Genomic DNA, 23,997 nt, shown 5'->3' with positions numbered 1-23,997 from the left:
CCAGCTGTGTGTGTGTGTGTGTGTGTGTGTGTGTGTGTGTGTGTCTGCCTCTGTGTCCACCTTTTTCCCTTCCTTCTGGATTCTCCATGTATATTTCATCTTCTACCAATGTTGGGACAGAATTTTCTGAGAACCCATATCTTGGGGATCTGAATATGGGCCAGGCTGGTCCACACCAGGCCAGGCTTCCTTGTGGTTAGGAGATGGGAACTCACACTGGTCAGGGTGAAAGGGACAATCAAAAACACTCTCATCCCTGCATTACTCTGAGATTGAAGGGGAAACAGCTCCTATTTAGAGGAATCACACAGATCAATATCTGGAAGGAGGAGGTGCCATGCAGGCCCCAAACTCCAACCCTCTCTTTGTCTCCACCCAACTCTGCCTGTGTTTCTGACTTAATTTGCCTCTCTGTCTCTCCCCTTGCCCTATTACCATCTGTCAATCCTTGCCCTGCCCCTCTCCACTCCTCCAAGTCTTTTACCCACCACACACAGATTTTCCTGTGGCTAGATTGGGATTCCCCTGACCAAGTAAGGAGAGCGATGTCTGTGGCACAGCTTTGTCCCCAGGCTCACGACAGCATCTGTGGGTCAGGGTAGAGGGACAGCTGTCTGCACAGTTAGAAAGTGCCAGCAGGTAATCAGAGCCTTGTATCTTCTTAATTAAATCGCCCTTTGCCCAGCCATCCTGTGTTCGATTGGTTTGAGCTGGGATCAATAAGCCTCTTTCCCAGCCCAGCCACCCCTGGAGCCGGGCCTGACCTCCCCAGTCATGCCTAGGCCCGCCTGGCCACCTCCCCAGAAGGTTGGGAGCTTCTCGAGGCCAGAGGCTGGGTCTGATACATCTCTTGTGTCCTTGTGCCTGGGACGGATCATGAAACAAGTAAGGAGTAAAGGAGTGATTGCTCTACTGAGTAAACTGAGGCACTAGCAGCAGGCATGGGCCAGGAAGGCTTTGAGGTTCAAACTGAAACTCCCACCCCCAGGACCAACTGTGAAGCTGGAGGAATCACAGCAAGCAGCTGCTCCCACCCAGCCCCCAGACATAACACCAGCTCCTCCCTCCCAGCCCCCAGACATAATCACCAAGGGCAGCTGAAGCCCTAGGAAGTGCAGGGTGGGGGTGTCAGTGCTCAGGGAAACTACGAGCAGTTGCTGCTTCTGACCTCTGAGGGCAGAAGGCCCTTTTCATAAGGGGTCTCCACCTAGGGATCCAGGGTTAGTGTGGGAGAGTCAGCGAGCTTGGATGGATGTGGCATTCATGGGAGACTCCCTCTGTCTGAAGCTGGAAAGGGCCCAGGGTCAGTAAGGAGTCCAAAGGGGTTAATAGGGGTCCAGGACTGATTGTTAGTGGAGGGCGTAGAGGATAACGTGGTGTGTGTGTGTGTGTGTGTGTGTGTGTGTGTGTGTGTGTGTGTGTCTTGGGGTCCATGCAAGATATTACCCATGGAAGGAACATGGAGCCTCCAGGTTCCGCGGGAAGGGTCGGTATTAGAGGATTCCTTGGAGCGGTCAGCACTGGTCCGGGCCAGGGTGTCTCTGATGACAAAACTCCGGAGAGCTTTGTCTCACCAGGGATCAGATGGTCCCTGGTTTGGAAGGCGAGGGGAGGGTGCCAACGCCCTTCTCACCTCAGTCTGACCCGGGGGCGCGGGCCCAGACGTCTCTCGGAGCCCCCGCCGCTGGAGTGGCGTTCCCCGAGGGCGGGGCGTGGGCGGGTCCCCCGGGAGCAGCAGGAGCCTCGCGGGGCGGGCGCCCCCAGCGCCGAGGTTGAGGGAGGCCGGGCTCGGTGCGGGGCTGGGAGGGGGGCGCGGAATCAGGGCTTTTTAGGACCCAGCGCGGCGCCTTCCTCCGGGGGCGAGTGCGGCTGCGCGCGCCGTGTGCCCGTGTCCGGAGAGCGGCGGGCTGGACGCGAACCGCGCGAGCGAGCAGGCGACGGGCGAGCAGCTAGCGGAGCAGCAGCCCCGGCGGCAGCAGCGTCGCGGCGGCGGCGGCGGCCGCTCCGCGCCTCGCCTTACCGGCCTCGCCGGCCTCACCTCGCCGCGCCCGGACCCGCCACCCCCGCCTCCCCGCCCGACCTCCGCAGCCCCCCGTCTCGGCCGGCAGCGCCCACCGCCTGCCCGAAGCGAGGAGCGGAGTGCGGGGCGCAGAGGCACCGGAGCCACTGCCCGCCGGCCCCGCAAACCAAACCTAGCCGGGAGAACCCCCGCCTGGCCCCGCGCAGCTCCGCGACCGCCGGGAGCTGTCCCTTCAGCACCGCCGCGGGAGCCCGAGTCCCAGCGCAGCCCAGCGGAGCCCCAGCTGGAGCCCGGGCGCACCGAGAGCAGCGCTCGGCGTTAGCCGCACGAGAAACACCCCGGGTGCCCCTGCCCAGGGGGCCCGCCATCTCCAGGAGGCGGGGAGAAAGAACGAGGAGGGCGGGCGGGCAGGCGGGCCCGCCGCCGGGGGGAGCAGGCAGCCAAGCAAGGAGAGAGGGAGGGGGCCGGAGCCCGCCCTGCGTCCCGAGCTGCAGCCCGGCCACGCAGGGAGGAAGGCAGGCGGCATCCATCTCCCCCGCGCCGAGAGCGCGCCGCGGCGACCACCGCACAGAGGAGCGCGAATTTCCCGGCCCGGTCTCCTCCCCTCCCCCTCCCGGGGGCTGGCCTCTAGTCCGGCCCTGGGAGCGGCTGACCTTCCCCCCAAAAGCTTTGTGCCTATTTCTCCATTTTCCCGCGGAGATGGGAACGGGAGACCGGCCCCCCAACCCTCTTTCCCCTCCTCCGGGGGCTCACCGCTGAGCCCGCCCCCCTCCCTCTTTCTCCTTTCCTCTCTCTCTCCCTTTCTCCCTCCCTTCTTTCCTCCTTTGCCTCCTCCGCTGCCGGACCAGCTCCCTCCCACATCTGGCGCCTAGAGACCCCTGGGATCCCGCACACTCCCCTGGACCGGCACCCAACAGAAAGCGCCCAGAGAGGCTTGGCTCGCTCGTTGGGGTGGCCAGAGCCGCGGACCTCTGTTCCCCCCGACGGCTGGGGGGAGGGGGGAAGAGGCCGCGCGCCCCCCTCCCCGGCGCCAACTCCCCCTGGCGGCCGCTCCCATGGGTGTCGCTGGGCCGCGCCATGCCTAAGGGGGCGCCGCGATGGGCCAAGGGGACGAGAGCGAGCGCATCGTGATCAACGTGGGCGGCACGCGCCACCAGACGTACCGCTCGACCCTGCGCACGCTGCCCGGCACGCGGCTCGCCTGGCTGGCGGAGCCCGACGCCCACAGCCACTTCGACTATGACCCGCGTGCAGACGAGTTCTTCTTCGACCGCCACCCCGGCGTCTTCGCGCACATCCTGAACTACTACCGCACGGGCAAGCTGCACTGCCCGGCCGACGTGTGCGGGCCGCTCTACGAGGAGGAGCTGGCCTTCTGGGGCATCGACGAGACAGACGTGGAGCCCTGCTGCTGGATGACGTACCGCCAGCACCGCGACGCCGAGGAGGCGCTGGACAGCTTCGGCGGCGCGCCCCTGGACAACAGCGCCGACGACGCGGACGCCGAGGGCCCGGGAGACTCGGGCGACGGCGAGGACGAGCTGGAGATGACCAAGCGCCTGGCGCTCAGTGACTCCCCCGATGGCCGGCCTGGCGGCTTTTGGCGCCGCTGGCAGCCGCGCATCTGGGCGCTCTTCGAGGACCCTTACTCGTCCCGCTACGCGCGGGTAAGTGACAACTTACCCATCAGAAGAGCGGGGCGGGAAGGCAGCGTCTTGTGCCTCCCCGCGGGCAGGGGTGGACCGCAGAACTGGCGCCTAGGGAGTTCAGAATCGAAAGGGGGTGTGTGCGCATGTGTGCACATACCAGGGTAAGAGAGAAAGGGTGTCTGCCGGGGTTCTGGTTTTCTATGTATGTCAGTCTGTGTGTTGCCAAGTTTAATATGTATGAGTATGAATGGGTGTGTTTGTGTGTATGAGTAGATTGTGTGTGCATATTTATGTAAGTGTGGTGGAGTGTATTTGGGTGGGTAAAGTGTGGAGTGGGAATGAGTGAGCATGTGTGTATGTTTGAGTGTGCATGAGCGATTGCCCGTGCACATTTGTTTCTTTGCAGAGGTGCACTGTCAAAGTATGAACTGCCCTCGAGATTTTAGTGTGGGGAGGGAAGCTGGGAGCCCTTCCTCCTGTCCAGGTAAAGGGGCATCTGGAGCCAGCCATGGTCCCCCAAAAAGGCCTGAGGCCTGCTGGGCAGCTTGAGACAGCCGCCCCCTCCTCAGGGAGCAGCCTCCGGCAATTTTGAGGAGGTGGTCAAGAGGGCATCTCATGGCTAATCTCCATGGCTTGGAAGTTGGTGGAGGGCTGGGCTGTAGGGTAGGGGTGGTCCCTCTGAGCCCCTGATCCTGAGATCACAGCCTGTCCTTCCTCCTTGTCGAAAGGGGAGGGTGTTGGAGTGGGTCACTGGGCTTATGCCAGTGCTTCCTCTGGGACATCCGGTGGTGGGGAGAGGGAGTCCTTAAGGGGGAACCTATAAGGAGAAGGTGTGTGAGAGGTGGGTGTGTCTTCATGGGCCACTCCCCTTTAGCCATACCCGCTTATTTCCAGGAAAAAAAGACACGCTGCTACTGACCTTGGTCCCTCAGATGGCCTCTCTGGATCAGTTTCCTCATCTGTAAAATGGGGGAGGGGGCCTGGTGAACTCTCAAGGGCCTTGCTGCTGGACCATAAGTGACTGAGCCCAAAACGAGGAACTGGTAGCAGCCACCCACCCTGGAAGAGGCACTCCCAGCCTTCACTGGGCTCTGTCCTTAGAGGCCTAAAGAGAGACTCTAAGGCCTGTAGGGGAAGGGTAGAGTGGAGAAGTTAAAGGAGAGCCCCTCCTGCATCCGTGAGCTGCCCTCACCCCCTACCAGGCAAAGCACTGCCTCTGCCCTGCTGTCTTTTACTCCGCATCTCTCCCCTCCTGCCCACTGGAGCCTAAGCCAGAGCCAGGGGAGAGGGCTAAGAAGCTGCAGAGAAGAGTGGAAGGGGGAGACTTGGGGGGCCCTCAAGTGCCCATGGGCAGAGAAAATCTATGTTTAGGCACAGACCTGGTAGATCTGTTAACTGAGATCAAACACAGTATGGCATGTGGGGGGTGGATAGTGGGTCAGTCTGATACCCTGAATTCTAGAACGACTATGTTTATAAGGGGAGGCAATAGGGAGAGAGCCCGGCCCGTGTTTTGCCACTGAGAACCCTGACCAAGGTCACCCAGGGAGCAAGAGGCCAAGAAGGACTAGAACTCAATTCTCCTGGGACCCTATCCTCCCCTGGGCTGGCTACCAGCTCCTGCCTTTCCCCAGAGTGGACTGGGACCCTCAGAGGGCTTCCCTCCCCTTCCCTTTCCTGTCAGAGGCCACCACAGCTAGAGGGTTATGTAACTGGAGGCTGTGGCTGAGCTGTGGGGAGGGGCTGGAGGAGGGGGATGGGAGGTTGAACCAGTGCATGTTGGGGTGGGGGTGGGCAGAGGCCTGGGTTACAGCAGCTGCCCATTCAGCCCACACTTGACCTTGGACAGCAGCTCCCCCACCAACTTTGGCCCCAGAAGCAAGGGTTAGGCCCAGTCTCCTGACTCCCAAGCAAGAGCTGGGTCTCCCAGCCCCACCCCTTGCACTCAGTGTTGGAGCTCTGATCAGTGTCCCGAGTTTCAGGGCAGGCAGGGGGCAGTGGGGCATGTTCCAATCCCCTCCCTTGGCCCTCTTCTCCCACTGGACATTTCTAAGCTGCGGGTGGCCTTCACCCAAGGCAGACAAATGGGCCAGCTAGTGTGGTTTGAGGTTCTATTGGTGTGCAAAACCATGCAGAAAAGTCTTGAAAAAAAATCTATGAAGTGAATACTCATTGAAGAGCGGACTCTGAGGGAAAAGAGTGGGTGCCTGGTGGTCGGGGCGAGGCGGTACTGGGATAGGAGTTGGTGCTGCTGGGTGCTCCCCTTCAGCCTGTCTGAGCCACCTTCTCTCCCCAGTGGCCTCCGAGGAAGGTTGTGGTCCCTTCCAGCTCCCTCGGGGAACAGTTGAGGACGCTGAGGCCCGTAGGGAGAGGGACCTGCCCAAGGGCACTCAGGAGCTGAGGAGGGCAAAGCGGGATTAGAACCCCGGCTTCCTGCCTGCCGCCCGGCTGGCCTAGCTGCATTGCGCTGCCTCTCTGCGGCTCATCTGCGCAGAGACCAGCCGCCTGCCCGCCCTCCTCCCCCTCCGTCTTTGCTCTGCCGCCTCTGCTGTCACCTTTGTTTACCCCTCCCCCGCGCCTCCTCACACAGGCGGGTCGGGACTCAAGTCATTATTCTAGATTTAGACCAGCACGTTGTGTGTGATATTGCATATGTGTATGAAGGAAAGGCTGTATGTGTGAGACAGGCTCTGTGTAAAAGAGATTGTGTGTGAGACTTGTGTGTGTGAGAATAAAAATGTGAGACTCAGGGTGTGTGTGTATGTGTGTGTGTGTGGTGAGACTGTGACTCAGTGTGAGCTTCCTGAGTCCTTGTGTCAGGGGTTGTGTGTGTGAGAGAGGTGGATTCTGTGATTTGGATGGACTGTGCGTGTGTGAGAATGAGACTGTGTGGGAGAGAGTGTGTATAAGGAAGAGAGCCTGCATGTGTAAGAGAGATGCTGTGTGTGAGGTTTGAGGAGTGCATGAGAGTCGAGGTGAGCGTGTCTGCATGAGTGTGTGGCTGTGTGTGGCAAGTGTGAAACTGCATATGTGGAGCTCGTGTGTGAGGCTGTGTGTGTGTGTGTGTACGTGTGTACACATAAGGCAGGAGGCTGTGTGGGGTGGGGGTCCCTGTGTGTGACACACTGTGTGTATGTGAGGGCGTGTATAAGACAGAGCCTGTGAGATCATGTGTGTGACAGTGTGTGTGGCGTGTGTGTGAGACCCCACGTGTGTGTCAGTGTGCTGTGTATATGTGAGAGAAAGGTCCTGTGCATCCCGGGTGTGTGTGTGCTTGAGGAAGATGAGATTCCAGAGCTGCCTCCTGCCCACTGCCTCAGTCTCCGGGACTCTGGAGTGGCCTCATTGAGGGCATTTCCTATCCTCAATAGAGATGCTGTTCTGCCCAGGCCACTATCAGTGTGTGGGATGGGTGGTGAGGTCACCTTTCCCTGAGGAGCTGCCACCTACCCTGGGCCTTGGTGCTGGCCCTGGAGATAGGGGCTGCGTAGTCGGGGTGGGAGGGCCCATCTGAGTTCCCGAGGGGCAACAGTGCTGGCTGGGGCAGCTGCTCCCCTGGTCCCCTCTCCTGTGCTCTGGGCACCAGCCTGAGGAGATGAGGGGTCAGGGGGATGAGCTGGGACGGGATGAGCTCCACGTGTGTTCTGGGGTGGGAGGTGGTGCCCCTGACACACACAGGACAATGATGATGATGGTACAGTTTGGAAAGGCTATGAAGGGACTTCCTGGGGCCATGAGAATAAGAACTGCCCCAGAGGAGGTGATGCTGGGGCAAGCTTTGAGGGGCAGGGAGGAATTAACCAGGCAGAGGGCAGGGGGTCATAGAGGTGTGAGAGCAGGCAGGGGAGTGTTGGGGCTGCCTGGTTTGAAACCTGCCCTCCTGTCTTCCTTGGGGGCCAGCTCAGGTCTGAGGCTCTCAGCTTTAGTCTCCGATTTGCATGTCATCATCAGGGACATTGTTGTGTCCCATCAGGGCCAGTGGTGGTCCTTGTGCTGCAGGCCAGAGTGTCCTCTGTGTGTGTGTGTGTGTGTGTGTGTGTGTGTTAACATCTGTTCCTGAGTCACTTGACCTTCCAAATGCCAAAATAGTGCCAATGGCCCCCAAGCTGGGGAGGCCCCACCTCCATCCACCCAGCTGCCTGCCTCTCCTCTGACCCTTGTCCTGTGTCTGTCTCTCTGTCCCGTCACTGCCTCTTTGGAACTTGATAAAAACTGGTTCCCCATCAGCTCCCTGGGAAGGGAATTTACCTGGTGGCAGGAATGAAACCCCCAGCGAGAGGCTTCTCTTCCTCCCTTGGGTCCCAGCTGACACAGGGCTCTTGGAGTCGTGGCTTGGCATGCGGAGGGCTGGGGGACAGAGCTGTTATCAGGGGATTCTAGGCAGTGCACCCCCTTACCTCAGAGCCCACTCCCCCAGGCCAGGGCCCCACTTGGAGTCATGGTACCATATGAAGGACACCCATGAGCAGTGGAGAAGGGGCTGGGTGTGCTCCCCTCCCAGCCTCCCCAAGGGCCCTCCACCACAGTGTGCCCCTGCTTCCCATGATCCTTGTGCGGGGGTCCTCAGGTCTTTGAATGGTTCCTCCAGCTTCCCCCGACCCCATCCCAGTAGTGACAATCATAAACCAAGCGCCTTCTGGTCAGAGCCCTGCAGCCCCTTCACCGCTAAATGGAAATAATGATAGAACCGACCTCACAGGGTTGGTGTGAAGATAAATGAGATAATAATGCTTGGATAGCCCCAAGCCACAGGGTCTGGCATACAGTAAGTGCTCAATAAATGTTGGCTATTATTACTACTGTTGGTTGTATTATCATTTCCCCTCCTGTAGACTCTCTCTTCTCCCTCCACCTCCATGTTCACCATCCTGGCTCAAGCCGCCATGGTTCCCCTCAGGCCCACCTCCCCAGCAGCCCCCAAGCTGCTCTCCCACCTCCAGCCCCTGGCTGCTCAAGTTTATCCTCCACTGGCAACCACAGGGGTCTTTTCAACTCACAGACCTGTCAGATCACCCGAGCCTGCTTAGAACCCTTCAGTGCTTTGCCGGCCCATAGCCCATACCGTGGCCTCTCAGGCCCTGCCTGTCCCTCCAGTCTCCTCTGGCCTGACTGTCCCCATCGCTTACCAAGCCCCAACTACCCGGCCTCATTTCAGCTTCTTGCATGTGCCAGGTTCCCCTGCCTCGGGGCCTTTGCACATACCCTGCCCTCTGGAGCACTCTTTCCTCTGGCTCACCCCTCTTTAACCCCCACACCCCACCTCAAACAGCAGCTCCTCAGTGATGCCTTCCCGGGCCCCCAGGCTGAGTTGAAGTCAGAACCAGGGCCCTTCCTGGGAGAGAAGCTCTCTGATTTGTAATAAAATGTTCATTAGCATCCTTGCTTGATTTGGGCTCATCTCTGCTCTATACTGTAAGCCTCTGGCATACTCTGTAGAATAGGAGCCGTTATTATGACAGATGAGGAAATTGAGGCCCAGAGAGGAGTGCGCTACCTGAGGCCCCTTGTGAGCGGGTTAGCTGAGGGCTGGCTCGGAAACTCCTGTCTCCTGACTACTGGCTCACTGGTGCTTCGTGTCACATTGCCTCAGTGCGTTTGAAGTCTGTACTCCTTGACTCTGAGCAGGAGGCCTGGCCTCTGCCAGAAGTTTTGGAGGGGATTGGCTGGAGTCTCTCAAGGAGCAAGGTGGGGGTTGTCTCAGAGGTGGGGGAGGGGGTTCATCAGGGGCTCATTCCAGGGTCCACTGCCCGGGCTGGGGATCTCAAGGCCTCCACGACAGCTGAATATAGTGCCTCTGGCTATTCTGAGAGGTCTCATGACCAGGGGATTCGCTCTGGACCAAAAGGTCAGGGCCTTGAGCCACTGCCTCCCATCAGCTGCGGGCCCAGCCTGGCCACCACCCCAGCCGGAGCTCCTCACTGCTAGATGCAAGCTTAGAGGAGAAGGAGGGCCTGACAGGCTGCAGGGGTGCTTTGCTGTCCAGTCCTTGTTCAGGGGAACCATTTGGGTGGCAGGGACCACTTCACATATGCTTGGGACTATTGCAGGGAATGGGCGCACCCGGGCTACCTCTAGTCAATATTTTCATCCAGTGAAAATAAACAGGCTCAGAGAGGGAAAGCTACTTGCTCAAGACCACACAGGGAATCAGTGAGACTCAAACTCACAGCCTAGGCCTCTGGTCCTAGGGCCTGACCATCTGAATTTCTTTTGGCTCTCAGTTTTACAAGAACACCAAACCCCACCTGGACATGCTGTTCTTCTCTTATCTACTCCCATTAATTTCCTTCCTGGGGAGGTGGAATAAACAGATACCTGCACTCCAAGGACACAGTACAGCTGATTGAGACCTTCTCAGATCAGCCAACCCAGACTTGACCCAAATCCTTAGGATTCCCAAGCAGGATTTTCCAGAACCCCCTTCCTTTCTCAAATCACACAGTGTCACACACTGTCTTAAGGATTTGATTTATATATCCTCATTTATTAATAATTCTCCCAAGACTTGCAAGACTGCACTATACTGCCACACTAATGACACAGACAAGGCTGCAGAGGCTCAATGAAGTTAAATAACTTACCCAAGGTCACTTAGCTCATGAGCAGTGGAGCCAGCAGTTGGACCTCAGTCTGTCTGACCCTGGCGCTCTACCTGTAACCATTACACAGCACTGCCTCCTGTCCATGTTCCAGGGATGCTGAGGCCTGTGACTTGCTGTGCCCCAGGCTTGAATTTCCGTCTGGGTCTCTCCCTCCTGACCAACCACTCTTTCCCAACAACCTATCCAGAACCTGTCAGCAAGTTCCGGCCCCCGGGTAATGGCAGGTGAGGGCCCTGCCTGGCCAGGCCATGGGCTAAGAGGGTGCTCTATCAGTCCCAAGGAAGAAGGTTTCGTGACATTGCCTCAGTTGTCCTCCCACTCCCATCCATGCAGGCCTTGGGACTCCATATGGCCTGAAGAGAAATGGCAGGAGGATTGGGAGGATCAGAAGCTCCCTGTGCAGGGTGACACATGGTGGGAACGCTGGCTGCCCCTCAGCTCGGCACTCCGAGGCCTTCTGCCCTAGAACCCAGCCATTGCTCCTGCAGCTCCCTTCCGCCAGCCTCCTCCATGGTCCTCATCGGCAGCCCTCATTTTAACCTCTGGGGCTTTGGTCATCTATTCCCCTCACTTCGGCTTTGGTCATCTATTCCCCTCACTTCGGCTTTGGTCATCTATTCCCCTCACTTCGGTGTCCTCCCTGCTTTTTGCTGAATGTGAAAATCCATCCCTCAAGGTTCCTCACACTTAGCCCGGCTGCTCCTGCCCTCGCTGACCTCATTTTTTTGGGAGTGAGGGGTATGTGTTGGGCACTGAGTCACCCAGTTTGTGAGATTTGAGCTGGTGGTGTGTGGGTCAGTTCTGGAGACTGGGGGCTGGGGACAGGCAGGCCCTCAGGATTAGGGACCAGCCCAGGTGTGTGGAGAGATGAGAGCACAGACAAGACCCAGGTTGCAGGCATCAGACACCTGGTTTAGAGAGGAATCTAGCCAGGCCTCGAAACCAACTGGGCTACCTTGAGCAAGTGCTGTCACCCCTTCGTCCTGCCGCCCCTTCGTCCTGCAGTTTTTCCAGCTGTAAAATACAGAGGTCGTTTTAAGTGACCGCTAAGGCTCTTCCCAACTCTGACATTCTGGGAGTCCAAGAATTCTAGGCTTCAGCTTCCCAGAGGAGCTGGGGGAACCAAACAAGTCCTGCCCTATTTCTCCTTCCCTCTCCCAGCCCAGCTCCTCCCCAGGACTCGTGTGAGCAATCCTGACAAAGGTCCTGGCCTAAAGCAGGCAGGAGCCCAAGGGGAGGGGGTCTAAAAAGCTTCCTCCTACATTCATTCAGCCTGCCTCATCCTGTCCTCAGTCATTCATTCAAGGCATAGTGATCACGCCCCTGCCTGACGGGCTCCCCAGCCCTCTGGCAGGCACAGACCTGGGGAGGTCACCTCTTTTGGGGGTGCTTGCTCAGGCCTATGGACAGCACCTGTTGCCTACTTCTCCAGGCCCTTCTCTTGGCTTCCTGCCCTCAGGGAGCTGCAGAAACGCCCACTCAGAGCTACTGTGTGCCAGGCTGTGGGGTCTGGAGCAGGGGCGATGGGGCCAACTTCTATGGTGTAGGGCTGCTGTGGGGAGGGGTGCAGGGGATGGGTGCCATGCTGGAGGGGCCAGGGCTAAGTAAGGGTGTTTGTGATGGCTGCTATGGGGGATGGAGGGATGGCTGCTGGAGGACTCCCACCCATGCCTGACCCTCAGAATTACCTGGGATGCTTAAAGTTCGTACTTCTGGGAAACTCGATTCTTAGATTGGGGAGGGGGAGAATGTTCCCTTCACCCCTCAGCACAGCTGAGGTCACTGCTGAGTGAGGGTGCATCGCTGCAGTGGGGCCTGAGAGGTGTGGGCTCCTTCCACTCAAGGTGTGGTCCTCTGACCAACAGCAACACCATATGGACACTTGTTAGACATGAAGCCTTTCAGGCCTCACCGCCAGCCCTGAAACCGATTCAGAATCTGCATTTTCACTCCCCAGATGATTCATGCACTCTGGAGTCTGAGAAGTGCTGATGCAGGCAGCGGCTCCAGTCGAGGGCCAGCCTCAGGACACAGAGGGCTAGATGGGTGTGTGCGGGTTGGCAGAGTGTCACAAGCAAGCCAGTCCTTCCTGAGGCCAAGGCTTCGATGGCAGGGGGACTGGGCCTGGGGTGAGGCCCCATCACAGCCATGGCCACCGCATCCATCCAGTGACTCTCACTGGTAGACCTTGGGAGTCATCCTGGACTCCTCTCTCTCTCAGACATCAACCAACCCTGTTGTCTTCATGTTTCAAATACACTTGGAATCCGACTGCATCGCACCCCTCCATGGCTACCTCCTGGTGGAAGCCCCTGCCTTCTCTTGCCTGAGTTCTTCTCTCAGCCCCGGCTGCCCCTGCCCCGCCCTTCTCTCAGGGCAGCCAGGGCCAGCCTGGCAAAGTGCTATTCAACAAAGTCAGCCCTCTGCTCCATCTCACGCTGGGGTCTGGGCTTCCTCAGAGGGTGCAGGGTTCACTTGAGTGCCCCACACCCAGCATCTCCCTCTGCTGTCTGCTTCTCTCTCCCTCCCTCCCCCAGCCTCCATGGCTTTCTTCCCCAGCGCTGCCCATGCTTCTGCCTCAGGACCTGTGCTGTGCTGGTCCCTCCACCTGGCATGCTTTTCCCTTGGGTATCAGCTTTCACACCCCCTCCAGGTCTATACTCAGACATCATCAGTCCAGACGACACTCCTCTGGCCCCTTGCCCACTTCGTGCTTTGCTCTTTTCTCCTTGGCATTTACCACCATTTAATGTACTATATAGTTTACTTGTTTGCCTTGTTTATTGTCTGTTTCCCCACTAGACTATACAGTCCATGAGGGTAGGGATTTTTGTCTCTTTCTCCAATTGCTCTATCTCTAGAAGCTAGAGTAGGGCCTGGTATATAGTGGGTGCTAAATAGATATTTACTGAAAGAAAGAATAAGCAAATGGGGTTCAACGCCAAGGGTAGACATGGGTACCCTGCATTTGAGCCTGTTCCTAGCTGAGCCTTCCTTTCTGGCCTCACGTGGGAGCACAATCCTTCCATCCCCTGAGCCTGGAGCAGCGATGAACAGGCAAAGGCTGGGGCAGCACTAGTAGGGGGTCCAAACCCCAGTCCAAGCAGGGGCCCACTTGCTGCTGTCACCACACAGGCCCAGATGAAGCTCTTCACAGCTTAACCCTCTGTCTTTTCAAACTCCTTCTCTGCGCTGCATCAGCCCAGCCACCATCCACAACCACAGCTTCAAGGCCACAAAGCTGTTTTCCAAAACCGACATGCACAAGTTCCCAGGTCCCGCTTGGTCCAGCCCAACCCCTGAGTCTGACTTCTCCTGGACTCTGTTCCTCCCGAAGGCCAGCCAGGCTCTTTTCCTACCTCTCCTTCCCCATCTCCTTCCATGTCTTCCCTTCCCTGTCCCCTCCTTGTCCCCTTTCCTCTGTAGCTGTGCTTGTGGAAAGTTCTAGGCATTAGTCACTGGTTTTCAAAATGAACTTCTCCCCTCCAAAGTCTAGGATAGTTTCTGTCCCAAATCCCCTGCTTTGGGTCTGCTTCTGCGTTCAGTAGAAAGTGTATGGACTTTGCATCTCCCCACCCCGCACTGCTTCCTGGCTACATAATTTTGGGAGTATGACCTGGAGCCCCTTTCTCTGCTAAGAGCATTGCCCCTTGAACCATGAGGCCTTCAATCGAATCCCAGCCCCACTGCCTTCCAGCTGTGTGACCTTGGATAAGTTTCCTAACCTGTCTGTGCCTCCAAAGAGGGATATTAATAGCACCTGACTCATAGGGAAGTTGGGAGGATCGAATGTGTTAAGCCTTTAGCCCAGAACCCAGAACATAGTAAGTGCTTAATTGTTGTGCATTCCATCATCTTTTTACCAGCTTTCGGCCCTGCGAGATTCAAATCGTCACCTGTTACCCACCTGTTTCCTTCTTTTAGCACCTGGCTCTACTGCCAAATGCTTCTCCTAGGGGTCACCTCACCTACTGTGGCCCCTGGGGCCCCTTCTTCCAGTCTGTCTCCCAGGGGCAGACTTCAGAGGTGTCACCCTGGGAGTCAGGCATGGATTCTCGCTTGGTTCTCCTGAGCTCCCTGTGTGTCCTGGGCAGGTCACAGCCCCTGTGAGCCTCAGTCTCCCCATCTGTGGTCATGGGCCGCTTGTCCCTGCTCTTCCTCGATCCACAGGTGTGGCAGGGTATGAGAGAGAGGATGATGGAACTTCTGCCTATCAGGGGAGAGGGAGGGAGGGCTGCTGACATCAGGCCTTGGTTGGGAGCCAAGCACAGGGACCTCAGATGCCGACAAGTGTGCCAGTGTGGTAGGGCTGGCGGGCGGAGGCCATGCTTTACAGCTCAGGTCATTGGAACATCTCCTCTTTAAAGGGGCTGCTCAGGCACAGGGAGAAACCTGGGGGCTAAGGCTGGGGGCTCCTGTTGGGTGCCCATGGGTGGTGCCCACTCTGAAGCTGGGCTGCTCCGCCAGGCCGACGCCAGCCTGGGTGGGGATGAGCTAATATTAGCTGGGGCAGCCCCAGACAGCTGAGCTCAGGGGGGCTCAGGAGCCAGCCTCGCTGGGTCAGGCTCAGATGCTGCCTCAGTGTGAGCTATGGCAGCAAAATGAAGCTTTCTCTCAAGCCTCTGCAGGGCGTTGGATGCCCCTTCCACCCTGGCCAGCCCCAGCCCTTCCCTGTTGGCCTAGCAGCCTGGCTGTGGCACCCCTGCTCACGATGCCACTCACCTCACCTCTTCCTTCCCCAGTGCAGCACAGAAAGTATACAACTCCTCTCCCTACACTCCCACTTTGCACATAAACACAGTCCGTGAGCCATTTCCCTGCCAGGGGCTGCTGTCAGCACCAATTCATCCATCCAGCCAACAAGTGTTTGTTGAGCATCTACTATGTGACAGGTGCTGCTTCAGAAGCTGGGAATAGGGCAAAGAACAAAACCACCAAAAATCCCTGCCCTCAAGTTCTTATATTCTAGCTGGACAGGATGTGACAGAGGCAGGAGCCCAGGGCGCGCTGGAGTGGGCAGTTTTAACTTGTGTGGCAGGGAAGGCCTCACTGTGAGCACAGGTCATATTTCAGCAAAGATTGAAGAAGGTAAGGAAGGAGGCCACATGACATCTGGGGAGCAGAGGAAGTGAGATGTGCAAAAGCCCTGAGCAGCTGTGTGCCCAGGGTTCAAGGTGCAACGAGGAGGCGTAGCTGGGCTGGGCTCAGAGCCAAAGGACAGTGGTATATCAGAAGGGGTGGTGCTTGTTCCACACAGACAGAAAGATGGAGAAAATGGACTCTGGGGACTCCAAAGAAGGGAGGCTAGGAGGGGGATGACAGTTGAAAAATTACCCACTGGGTGCAATTCCAATATTTGAGTGATAGGCACACTGGGCACCCCCATACCCACCAGTATGCATGTAATGCCCATGTGGCAAACAAGCACATGTACCCCTTAAATCTAAAATAAAATAATTTTAAAAAGAAAGAAAAATCCACCCCTAAAACGTGCAAAGAAAGAGTCGAGCTACCCAGAACCCCACTGGCTCCTGACAGTGGGGTCTGCTCCTGCCGGGGCCTGCCTCATGGGTTCCCTGAGTGTTCCAGCCCAGGGCAAGGCCGAGCTCAGTTCGCGCTGCCCTCTGCTCCCCTCCTGCAGCCACAGGGGCCTGCACAGGGTGGGCCTGCACGGAGGAGGCTCCTGCCTGGCCGTAATGAGGGGCCTCGGTCCTCTTCCTGAAGGCCAGCGGTACCCAGCAGGAGATGGTGGTTCCCATACATTGTTGCCACCATGCTGGAGGACAGGCAGTTCTCTGAGCTGGGTGTGGGGCTGGAGAGAAGTTGGTGAGAGAGCCAGAGGGTCAGGGGCCCTGCCGGGGAGAGACCATGTGAGCTCTTTCCAGTCACACAGGCCTCCGTGGTGCTCACAGCGTTCTCACTGCAGGTGTGCCAGGAGAAGATGGCTAGTGGCATGGGCACAGGCCACATTGGAGCCAGACTGCCGGGACCCAATCCTGGGTCTGCTAGTTCTTAGCTGTGTGACCTTAGTAAGTCTCAGTCACCTCAGCTATAAAGAGGGGAGAACGAGAGTCCCTACTTCAAAGGGCTGCTGTGAGAAGGCAATGAGAGAAGTCACAGAAGGCCTCCGGCTCACTGCACTGCACGCATTGGTGCGCACGTGATGCCCAGGATCACTCACACCTCTTGCAGATGAAGCATCTTTGTAGGATGCTCTGCAGACACTCGCCTCACCCCACCTGGGAGGGTCTGAGAATATGAATCTAATGCCTGACAAGGGGGCTGCCATACCTAGGGAGGCTTCGATGGGGACCAAGCCCTGCCAGGTGGCTCCCTGGGGACCTTCTCTGCCCACATAGGTGGTGGGGCAGAAGAACATGACTTCCTTGGGCCTTATCACCAGAGCAAGGTAGTGAACACGCCTCAGGCCACAGCCACCCGCCAGGGCCGGTGTCTCGCCACTTAGAGATGAATGTTTGATGCTCAGCCTCAGGGGCTCTCTGAGCAGCAGTGAGGAACACGGCCACCTGCTGGGCCACCTGGAGCGAGAGCTGGAGCCCTGGGTTAAGGGGAGAGGGCTGGGCCCTGTAAACCCACGTGTGTGGCTGTCATCTGCTGAGGGCCAGTGCTATGCAGTGAGCTCCCTGCAAGCTGCCGTGGGTGGTTCTGCCCCGACCCCTGTTCAGCCCCCACACCTGGAGCAGTCTTGCCTTTTTGGGCTCAGCTTCTTCATCTATAAAGTGTGCATAATGGCATCACCAGCCTCTCAGGGGTGTTAGGAGAATCCGTCAGACCAGAGGCAGAAAGAACATTAGGGAGAAAATACAGTTCTCAGTGCCACGTGCAGGAAGAGGCCACCATCTCAAGTGCAAGATGAGTGTAGGGAGGGGACAGGCTAGAGGAGAGGGTACAGGCCTTTGGGCCTTGCCAGGCCTGGGTTCTGATCCTTCCTCTGCCTCAGTGTGGACTGAGGCGGGTGGTGTCTGGCTGAGCCTTAGTTTCCTCGTGTGTAAAATGGGATGATAGTTTGTACTTCACAGGCTGTGGTGGGTCTCAGAGGGGCAAAGGCCCCAGCACCGTGCCTGGCACATGGGAGACACTTGCCAAGGGCTGAATCTGGTGACCTGGGGTGCCACTGTCAGCCGGTCGTGGGTTTGGATTTTCCAGGGTATAAGGAGGCCCTGGCTGAGCCACAGAGGCAGGGAGGGAGGCTGTAGAAGCCTCAGCCGGTTGCTCCACAACCTCAGGGCCAGAAGCCACCGTCACCAATGATATATTTAGAGGCACAAAGGTCAGAAATACCAGGCGCTGGCTTCCCTTCTAGGCGGCAGGAATCGTATCTCCCGAGGCCTGGCTGTCACCAAGCAGATATTTTTTTCCTGTCTGGCAGTCTGAAGATTGGAGTAAAAGCCTGGAATTTAGGAATCACAGTGGTTTGTGCCGGCTTGCTGAGACTTTCCATGTCCCCAGCCCTTTCCAAAGCCTGTGGTGCGACCCTTGGGAGCCCCACCTGCCCTGCTATTCCAGATCACCCGGGGCCCCAGTGTGCATGATCCATTCCCAACGTGCTCCGGCTCCCTGCCCCTCTGCCTTTGCTTATTCCGTTGCCTCCACTGAGAATGCCCACTCCTCCTCCTCTGCATTTCTGAAATGGATGCATCCTGCTAGGCCAGCTCTGATGGCTCCTCCTTTAGAGAGCCTTTCCTGACACCCTCTACCTCCTGGAAGAGCCCGCTCTGCCCTTCATGCTTCCAGAAAACCTTTTCTGTCTGACTTAAGGCCCTTGATCCACTGACCTATGGTTCTGTGTCTCTCAGACTCAACCACAACCTCTTGGAGGACAAGGGTCAGCTTAGGCAATAGTAGTGCCTGTTATATAATAGGGAATCAATTGATCTTTGCTAAAGCTGTGTGCCCCACACCAACCCTGTGAGGTGGAAGGGTTAGGTAGTATACCCCTCTTATTGATGAGGGAAAAATGACTCCCAGAGAGATTCATTTATTTGTCCAAGACCATCCAGTTAGCAAGCGGTAGAAGAAGGATTCAATCCCAGGTCCTCTTTTGAAAATAAATCAAGAAGTTCAGCTAGAGCCATGCCAGTGTTCCTCCTGGCTCTAGTATGCTGTGGTTCTCTGGTTAAAAATGAGGTAGTGGGAGGGACAGATGAGTAATGGACGAATGGATGAAAGAATGGATAAAAAGATGGATATGTGGATGGATACAGGTGAATGGATGGAAGGAGGGACATATGGATTGAAGCAGACACAGCTGGGTGACTCAGTGGATGGGTAAACAAATGGATGAGAAGGATGGATGGAGGACCATGGATATGTTTCTCCTTGCATGCCTTCAAAGCAGATGTCCCACCTCTCACGGGATGAACGTATCCTGGGCAATGGGACTCGGAAGCATGGACTTCAGGGTAGTAGGCTGGGTGGAATGACCCAGCACATGTGTGCAGAAAGTGGGATTGCCAGATGCAGGAGGTGGGATGGTTTGTGGAGTTTGTGGAGGGAGAGAGCTAGGAGCTGGGGACAGAGACTGGGCTGAGAGACAGGCCCACTCTCAAAGGTGAGAGTCCCTGATGGCAGAGAAACAGGACCAGGCTGGAAAGAGTTCCAGGCAGAGCCATGTGGCTGGCAAGCCCTCAGGACCTGTGGTTTTCCAGACCTTCCTCTGGCCGAAGCCTGAAGGGCAGTTAGTGAGTGGGAGATTGCCCTTTGAACCCCAGGTTGTAGGAGACAGTCTGTGGTTTCAGTCTGCTCCAGAGTAGGGAGGTCTGTCTTCCTCCTCAGGTCCCCAGCCTTGGTGAGTGAGAACCTCTGATAGCTCAGGCAGGGTGTGTTCAAGGAGGCAGTGCAGCTTCACCAGCTGCAGAGTGGGTGCTGAGGAGGGGGCCCTCCTGAGGCCGCAGAAGACCCTGGCTCAGGTATACCAGGATCGACCATCTTCCCACTGCTTTTTGCTATCAACCCCCAGACGTTAGCCATGAACTCCAAGCCTTTAGTTCTAGTTGCCTAATGGACCAGTGGAGGGACCACAGGCGTAGGTGGCCAGTGTTGATCTTGGTGGAGCCTGGATGCTTAAATGCTTCTGGCCTGGAGCAGATTCTTCCAGCCGGAGATGTCTCTCCATTTGCACAAGGCACAGCACTGTGAGCTCCAGGCTCCTTCCAAAGCCCTGATCTAGCATTCCCCAGCACCAAGCTGCACCCCCCTACACACATACACTGGCCCGGCGATCTCCCTGGGAAACCAGGTCCCAATGAGAGTGCCTGGTGTGCCGCTAACTGCTCATTACAGTCACGGCTGCAGCTAAGTATAGCTCCAGCACACACAAGACTAAGACAACAAGGGAACGTCTTCCCATAAAAAAAGCTCCACATGCAAACACACAGACATCTGCACACACAGGCTCCCCACCCTCGTGCAAACCCATGGCCTTGCACACACATGAATACATACTTGCACCAATGCAAAGCTTTATCACTTATTTACTCGTTAATTCAATACATGTTTGTTAGGGGGCCAGTAGAGTGGTTAAGTGCATGTGTTCTGGTGTCGGACAAAATTGGGCTTCAAATTCTACCTCCCTCACTTCCTAGTTGTATGACCATGAGCAACTTAACCTCTCTGAGCCTCAGTTTCCTTCTTTATAAAATTGGGGCGGTGGCCACAGTGTGGACCAGTGTGGACCAGTGGTGTAAAGGTAAATGAGATGGGGGCATGTCAGAGCGCTTAGAATAGGCCTGGCTCAGAATGTGTCAGTACGTGGTAGCTGCCTTCATCATTACTGTTGGGTACCTACTGTGTGCCCAGTTCTGCACTCTTATTTCTGGAGATGGTTGTGGAAAGTAGTGCCTGGTGCATAATAGGCATTCAGTAGATATTTGATGATGGAATGAATGAACAAATGAAAGAAAGCTGCATAGATGGGTGGCTGGAGGTCCTCAGAGCTTTCTTCTCTCAGGAGGAATTCACCCTCCCTTGACTTACATGCAGGCTGTGTCTCTGATAAGATCTAGATGTTCTTGTGGGTAACACAGGGATTCCAGAGAAGAACAGGAACCCGAAAGTGTCTGGGACACCCCTCATTTTGCAGATGGGGAAATGGCAGTGCAGAGAGGCAACAGGGAGCAGGCATTGCCCCATGCCAGTCAGCAGTCAGTGGCCGGAGCCCAGGGCTGCCACCATGAGCCATCCTAGCACAGTGGCCTAGCATAGCAGGCGGTGCCTGGTCAAGCTGCAGCCCCTGAGCCCTAGGCAGCTGGAGTCTGGAGCCTGGAGACTGCTCAGGCTGCTCAAGTCCTGGTCCCGGCTTGGGCAGACAGGAATCATGCAGTCACGCATCAGTCAGATCCCTGGCTAAGCTGTCAGTCAGGCTGGGGCCTCTGGCCGGCACTAGGCAGGGTTCTATCTGCCAGAGAAGGGGCTTGGGTCTAGCCTGGGTACAAAACCAGCTTCAGGATTTGAAGGTCCTGTCACTGTTCCCGACCTTTGAATAAACCAGCCGCTAAACTGCCTGGGCCATCTCCTCCCATTGCGCCTCTTCAAAAAGAAACTGACATTTCCTGGTGCTTTTTTAAGCCCAGGCTGGCTGGGCCAGGCCCCGGCGTGGGGGGTGGGGAGGGGGCGGGTGGCAATGGGAGTCACACAGCCTGAGTCTCTCCTCACCTTGAGTGATCTCAAGACGCTGGGAATAGACATGGTCTCATCTCCTCACCATGTGTCCCAGATTCCAATTCCGATGCCCAGATTCCAGATTCGCCACTCTAGTGCCCGCATCCAGGTTTTGAATTCCACAATCCAGTGCCAGTTCTGCCCTGTAGACAAGACTCAGGCTGTTGGACTCCATCATGAGCGCCTTCAGCTGGCCTGCCTGCTGGGAGGGAAGGATGTATCTATCCCTCTCTGGAAAGGAACTCTGTGACCTTGTGCGTACTCTCCATGAATGACATGCGTCACTCATGTTCATGGCTGGTGGGGATTCAGGTCTTTGTTCGCTGACTGTGCCCATTGTCAAGGAGCTGAAAGTGATTGTGCCTGCTGCCAGTGTAGACATGAGTCTGCTTTCAATGAATGCACTCATTGCCAGTGTAGATACGGATCTGCTCTCAATCACTGTGCCCACTGCCAGTGTAATAAACACTCTTTGCAAAGATCAAGGATGCCTGTTGCCAATGAGAGCATAGCTGAATGATTAGTGATCATGTCTGTGGCTAGCTGAGTCACAGATTGGTGGATGGAGATTATCTTTTTACCAGTGTAGATCTGCTATTAGTGCGGTCAGTGCCCATGGAAATGCAACTCTGAAATCAACGATTGTGTACATTGCCAGTGTAGACGCAGATGTGATATCATTGAATCAGTAACTGCCTACGTTGACAAGGGGCAGCAAGCACCAGCCGGGGCTCACTTCTGAAGGAGGCTGCAGGGAGTAAACTATTGTGCCCATTATGCAACTAGAGGGAGTGAGGCGAGTGGACACAGGACCCATATCCATGACCTTCTTTCCACAGAGGAAAGCTGTGCTCATGCTCCCCATTTCCTGGGGAAGGGGCCTCCTTTCCCCTGCTAGTTGGAGTATTTGGCTGGGCCTTCGAGGCAGGGCCACCCTGACCCTCAGATTCAGCCACCTCATGGACCTTACATTCTAGAGGGGGAAGAGAGTCAAACAACAAACATGAACACCAAGTAAATTAGATAGTGTCAATGCCAACACAAAACCAACTGGATACTTACAACAGAGACCTGATTTCAAATCCTGCTGCCACTTCTGAGCTATGTGGGATTTTCTTGCACGTCTTAACCACTCTAAACATCAATTTTCTTATTTTCTTGTATGTAAATTATACCTTGATAGAGCTGAGGAAAGATAGCATGTTAGATGATCTGTGCTGGGGGGAACAGCAGATTAAGGAAAACCAGATTTTCCTTACTGGAAGTGTTGGTTGAGACTTGAAATAGGGTGGTCAGAAGCACGCTACTGGGGTGCCATGAGGCAGTGAAGGGATAAGCCACAGGGGCACCTGGGGAAAGGCATTATAGGCAGAAGGAACAGCCTGTGCAAGAGCATGGAGGCAGGTGTCTGTCTGGCATATTTGAGGACCATGTTTGAGGAGGCAGATATGAAGGCGATGGTAGTAGGAAGAAGTTTGGGGAGATAGTGGATGACCAGATCAAGTCGGATCTGCAAGTCATTGAGAAGACCTTTGCTTCTCCTCTGAGAGAAATAGGGCACCAGTGCAGGATTCTGAGCAGAGAAATGACACAGTTAGATGCATGTTTTAAAAGCTGTGTTGAAAACAGTCCTAGCGCACCAGGAATGTTGGAGCCTGTTAGACTAGTTAAGAGACTGGTCTATCACCATGCCCCTGGGGGAAAGGATGATGGCTGGGACATGGGTGGTCAAAGCAGTGATGGGAAGGGCTCAGATGCTGGGTCTATTTTTCAAGCAGAGCCACCAGGATTTCCTTACAGATTAAATGTGAGATGTGACAGAAAGAGATGTGTCAAGGATGACTCCAGGGTTTTTGGCAAGAATGTCCTGGAAGGATGGAGACACTCTCTCATGAGATGGAGAGGCTGCAGGGGGTGGGGGTGGCACAGGAGTTCAGTTGACGTGTTGAGTTTGAAAGAGCTGGTAGAATTCCATCTGGAGACACCAGGGAGTTGGATGCTGGAGTCCTGAGTTCAGGGGAAGGGCTGGGCTGGAGATAAGCCTTTGAGAGTGTGCTGTTTATGGGTATTTGAATGATGGTGGACTTTAAGTCATAAAACTGGGTTAACCACTAAGGATGTGAGTGTAGATGAAGAAGAGGAGCAAGGACTGAGCTCCAGGGTGCCCCGATAGTTAGAGACTGCGGAGAGGAGTTGGCAAAGGACACCAAGAAGGAGCAGCCAGAGAGGTAGGAAGAAAATCCAGAGGCTGTGCGGTCCCATGAAGTACAAGAAGAAGGAGGGAGGGATCAGTGGCATCAGATGCTGCTGGTGAGTCAGGAACATGAGACCTGAGCAGCGCTCCCCTTCTCTCTGCCTAGAATGTGCTTCCTTGCACCTTGCACTTCCGTAGTTGATTCTTATCCATTTCCAACCTCTGCACAGTTGTCACTTCCTCCTGGAAGCCACTCTAACCTCAAGACTTGTTGTTAAAGGCTCACCAAATGACTCTGCGTTCCCCTTGATGCCCCTGTCACCTCACATAGGTACATATTTGCTTGTATGGTTAATTGATAAATGTCAATGTCCCCCTATCCTACTCCTCCCCCCAGAAAATGTGGCTGTTTTTGCTCACCCTGTACCAAGTACCCTGTATAGGCCTGGAGTAAGATGTAAATATTCGTTGGAGGGATGCAGGTGGGCAGTCAACTGTGGTCCCACCTGGGTTGTGTTCATTACCCTCCCTGAGCCATTTTTATTCCCTTCCCTCTAAACACACACACACACACACACACACACACGCATGCATGTACATACCTACTGGGAGTCAGGACCCTTGACTCAATACAAACACACAAGTGGGCATAGGAGGGAAATTTCCTAGTGAATTCCAAGTGGACTCCATTCCTAGCTCCTCCATGGAGGTTGGAGCCTCCATTTTCTCATCTACCAAATGGAAGCCATCAAGACTGTCCTGCTGATGGCCCAGTTGGTGTTTGTGTGTGTGTGTGTGTGTGTGTGTGTGTATGTTGCACATATAAGATCCAAAACATGAAGATATGCTATA

General features: G+C 55.9%; 1 protein-coding gene across 2 annotated transcripts in view; it reads left to right on the top strand.

The window, feature by feature from the left end:
- The first annotated feature begins 1,917 nt into the window (after window positions 1-1,917).
- KCNC1 (potassium voltage-gated channel subfamily C member 1) overlaps window positions 1,918-23,997 on the top strand; it is a 47,606-nt gene continuing 25,526 nt past the window's right edge. The window contains exon 1 of one of the 2 annotated variants that reach the window (XM_050755390.1): window positions 1,918-3,687. In XM_050755390.1, the coding sequence (XP_050611347.1) occupies window positions 3,118-3,687 (570 nt within the window). In that variant the 5' untranslated portion in view covers window positions 1,918-3,117. The remainder of the gene's footprint in view (window positions 3,688-23,997) is intronic. The other variant, XM_050755389.1, reaches the window with a different exon arrangement.

Source organism: Macaca thibetana, chromosome 14 (assembly GCF_024542745.1).
Source record: "Macaca thibetana thibetana isolate TM-01 chromosome 14, ASM2454274v1, whole genome shotgun sequence".
NCBI lineage: Eukaryota > Metazoa > Chordata > Mammalia > Primates > Cercopithecidae > Macaca > Macaca thibetana.
The sequence above is the reverse complement of the archived record's forward strand: the minus strand, read 5'-3'. Positions and strand labels throughout refer to the sequence as shown.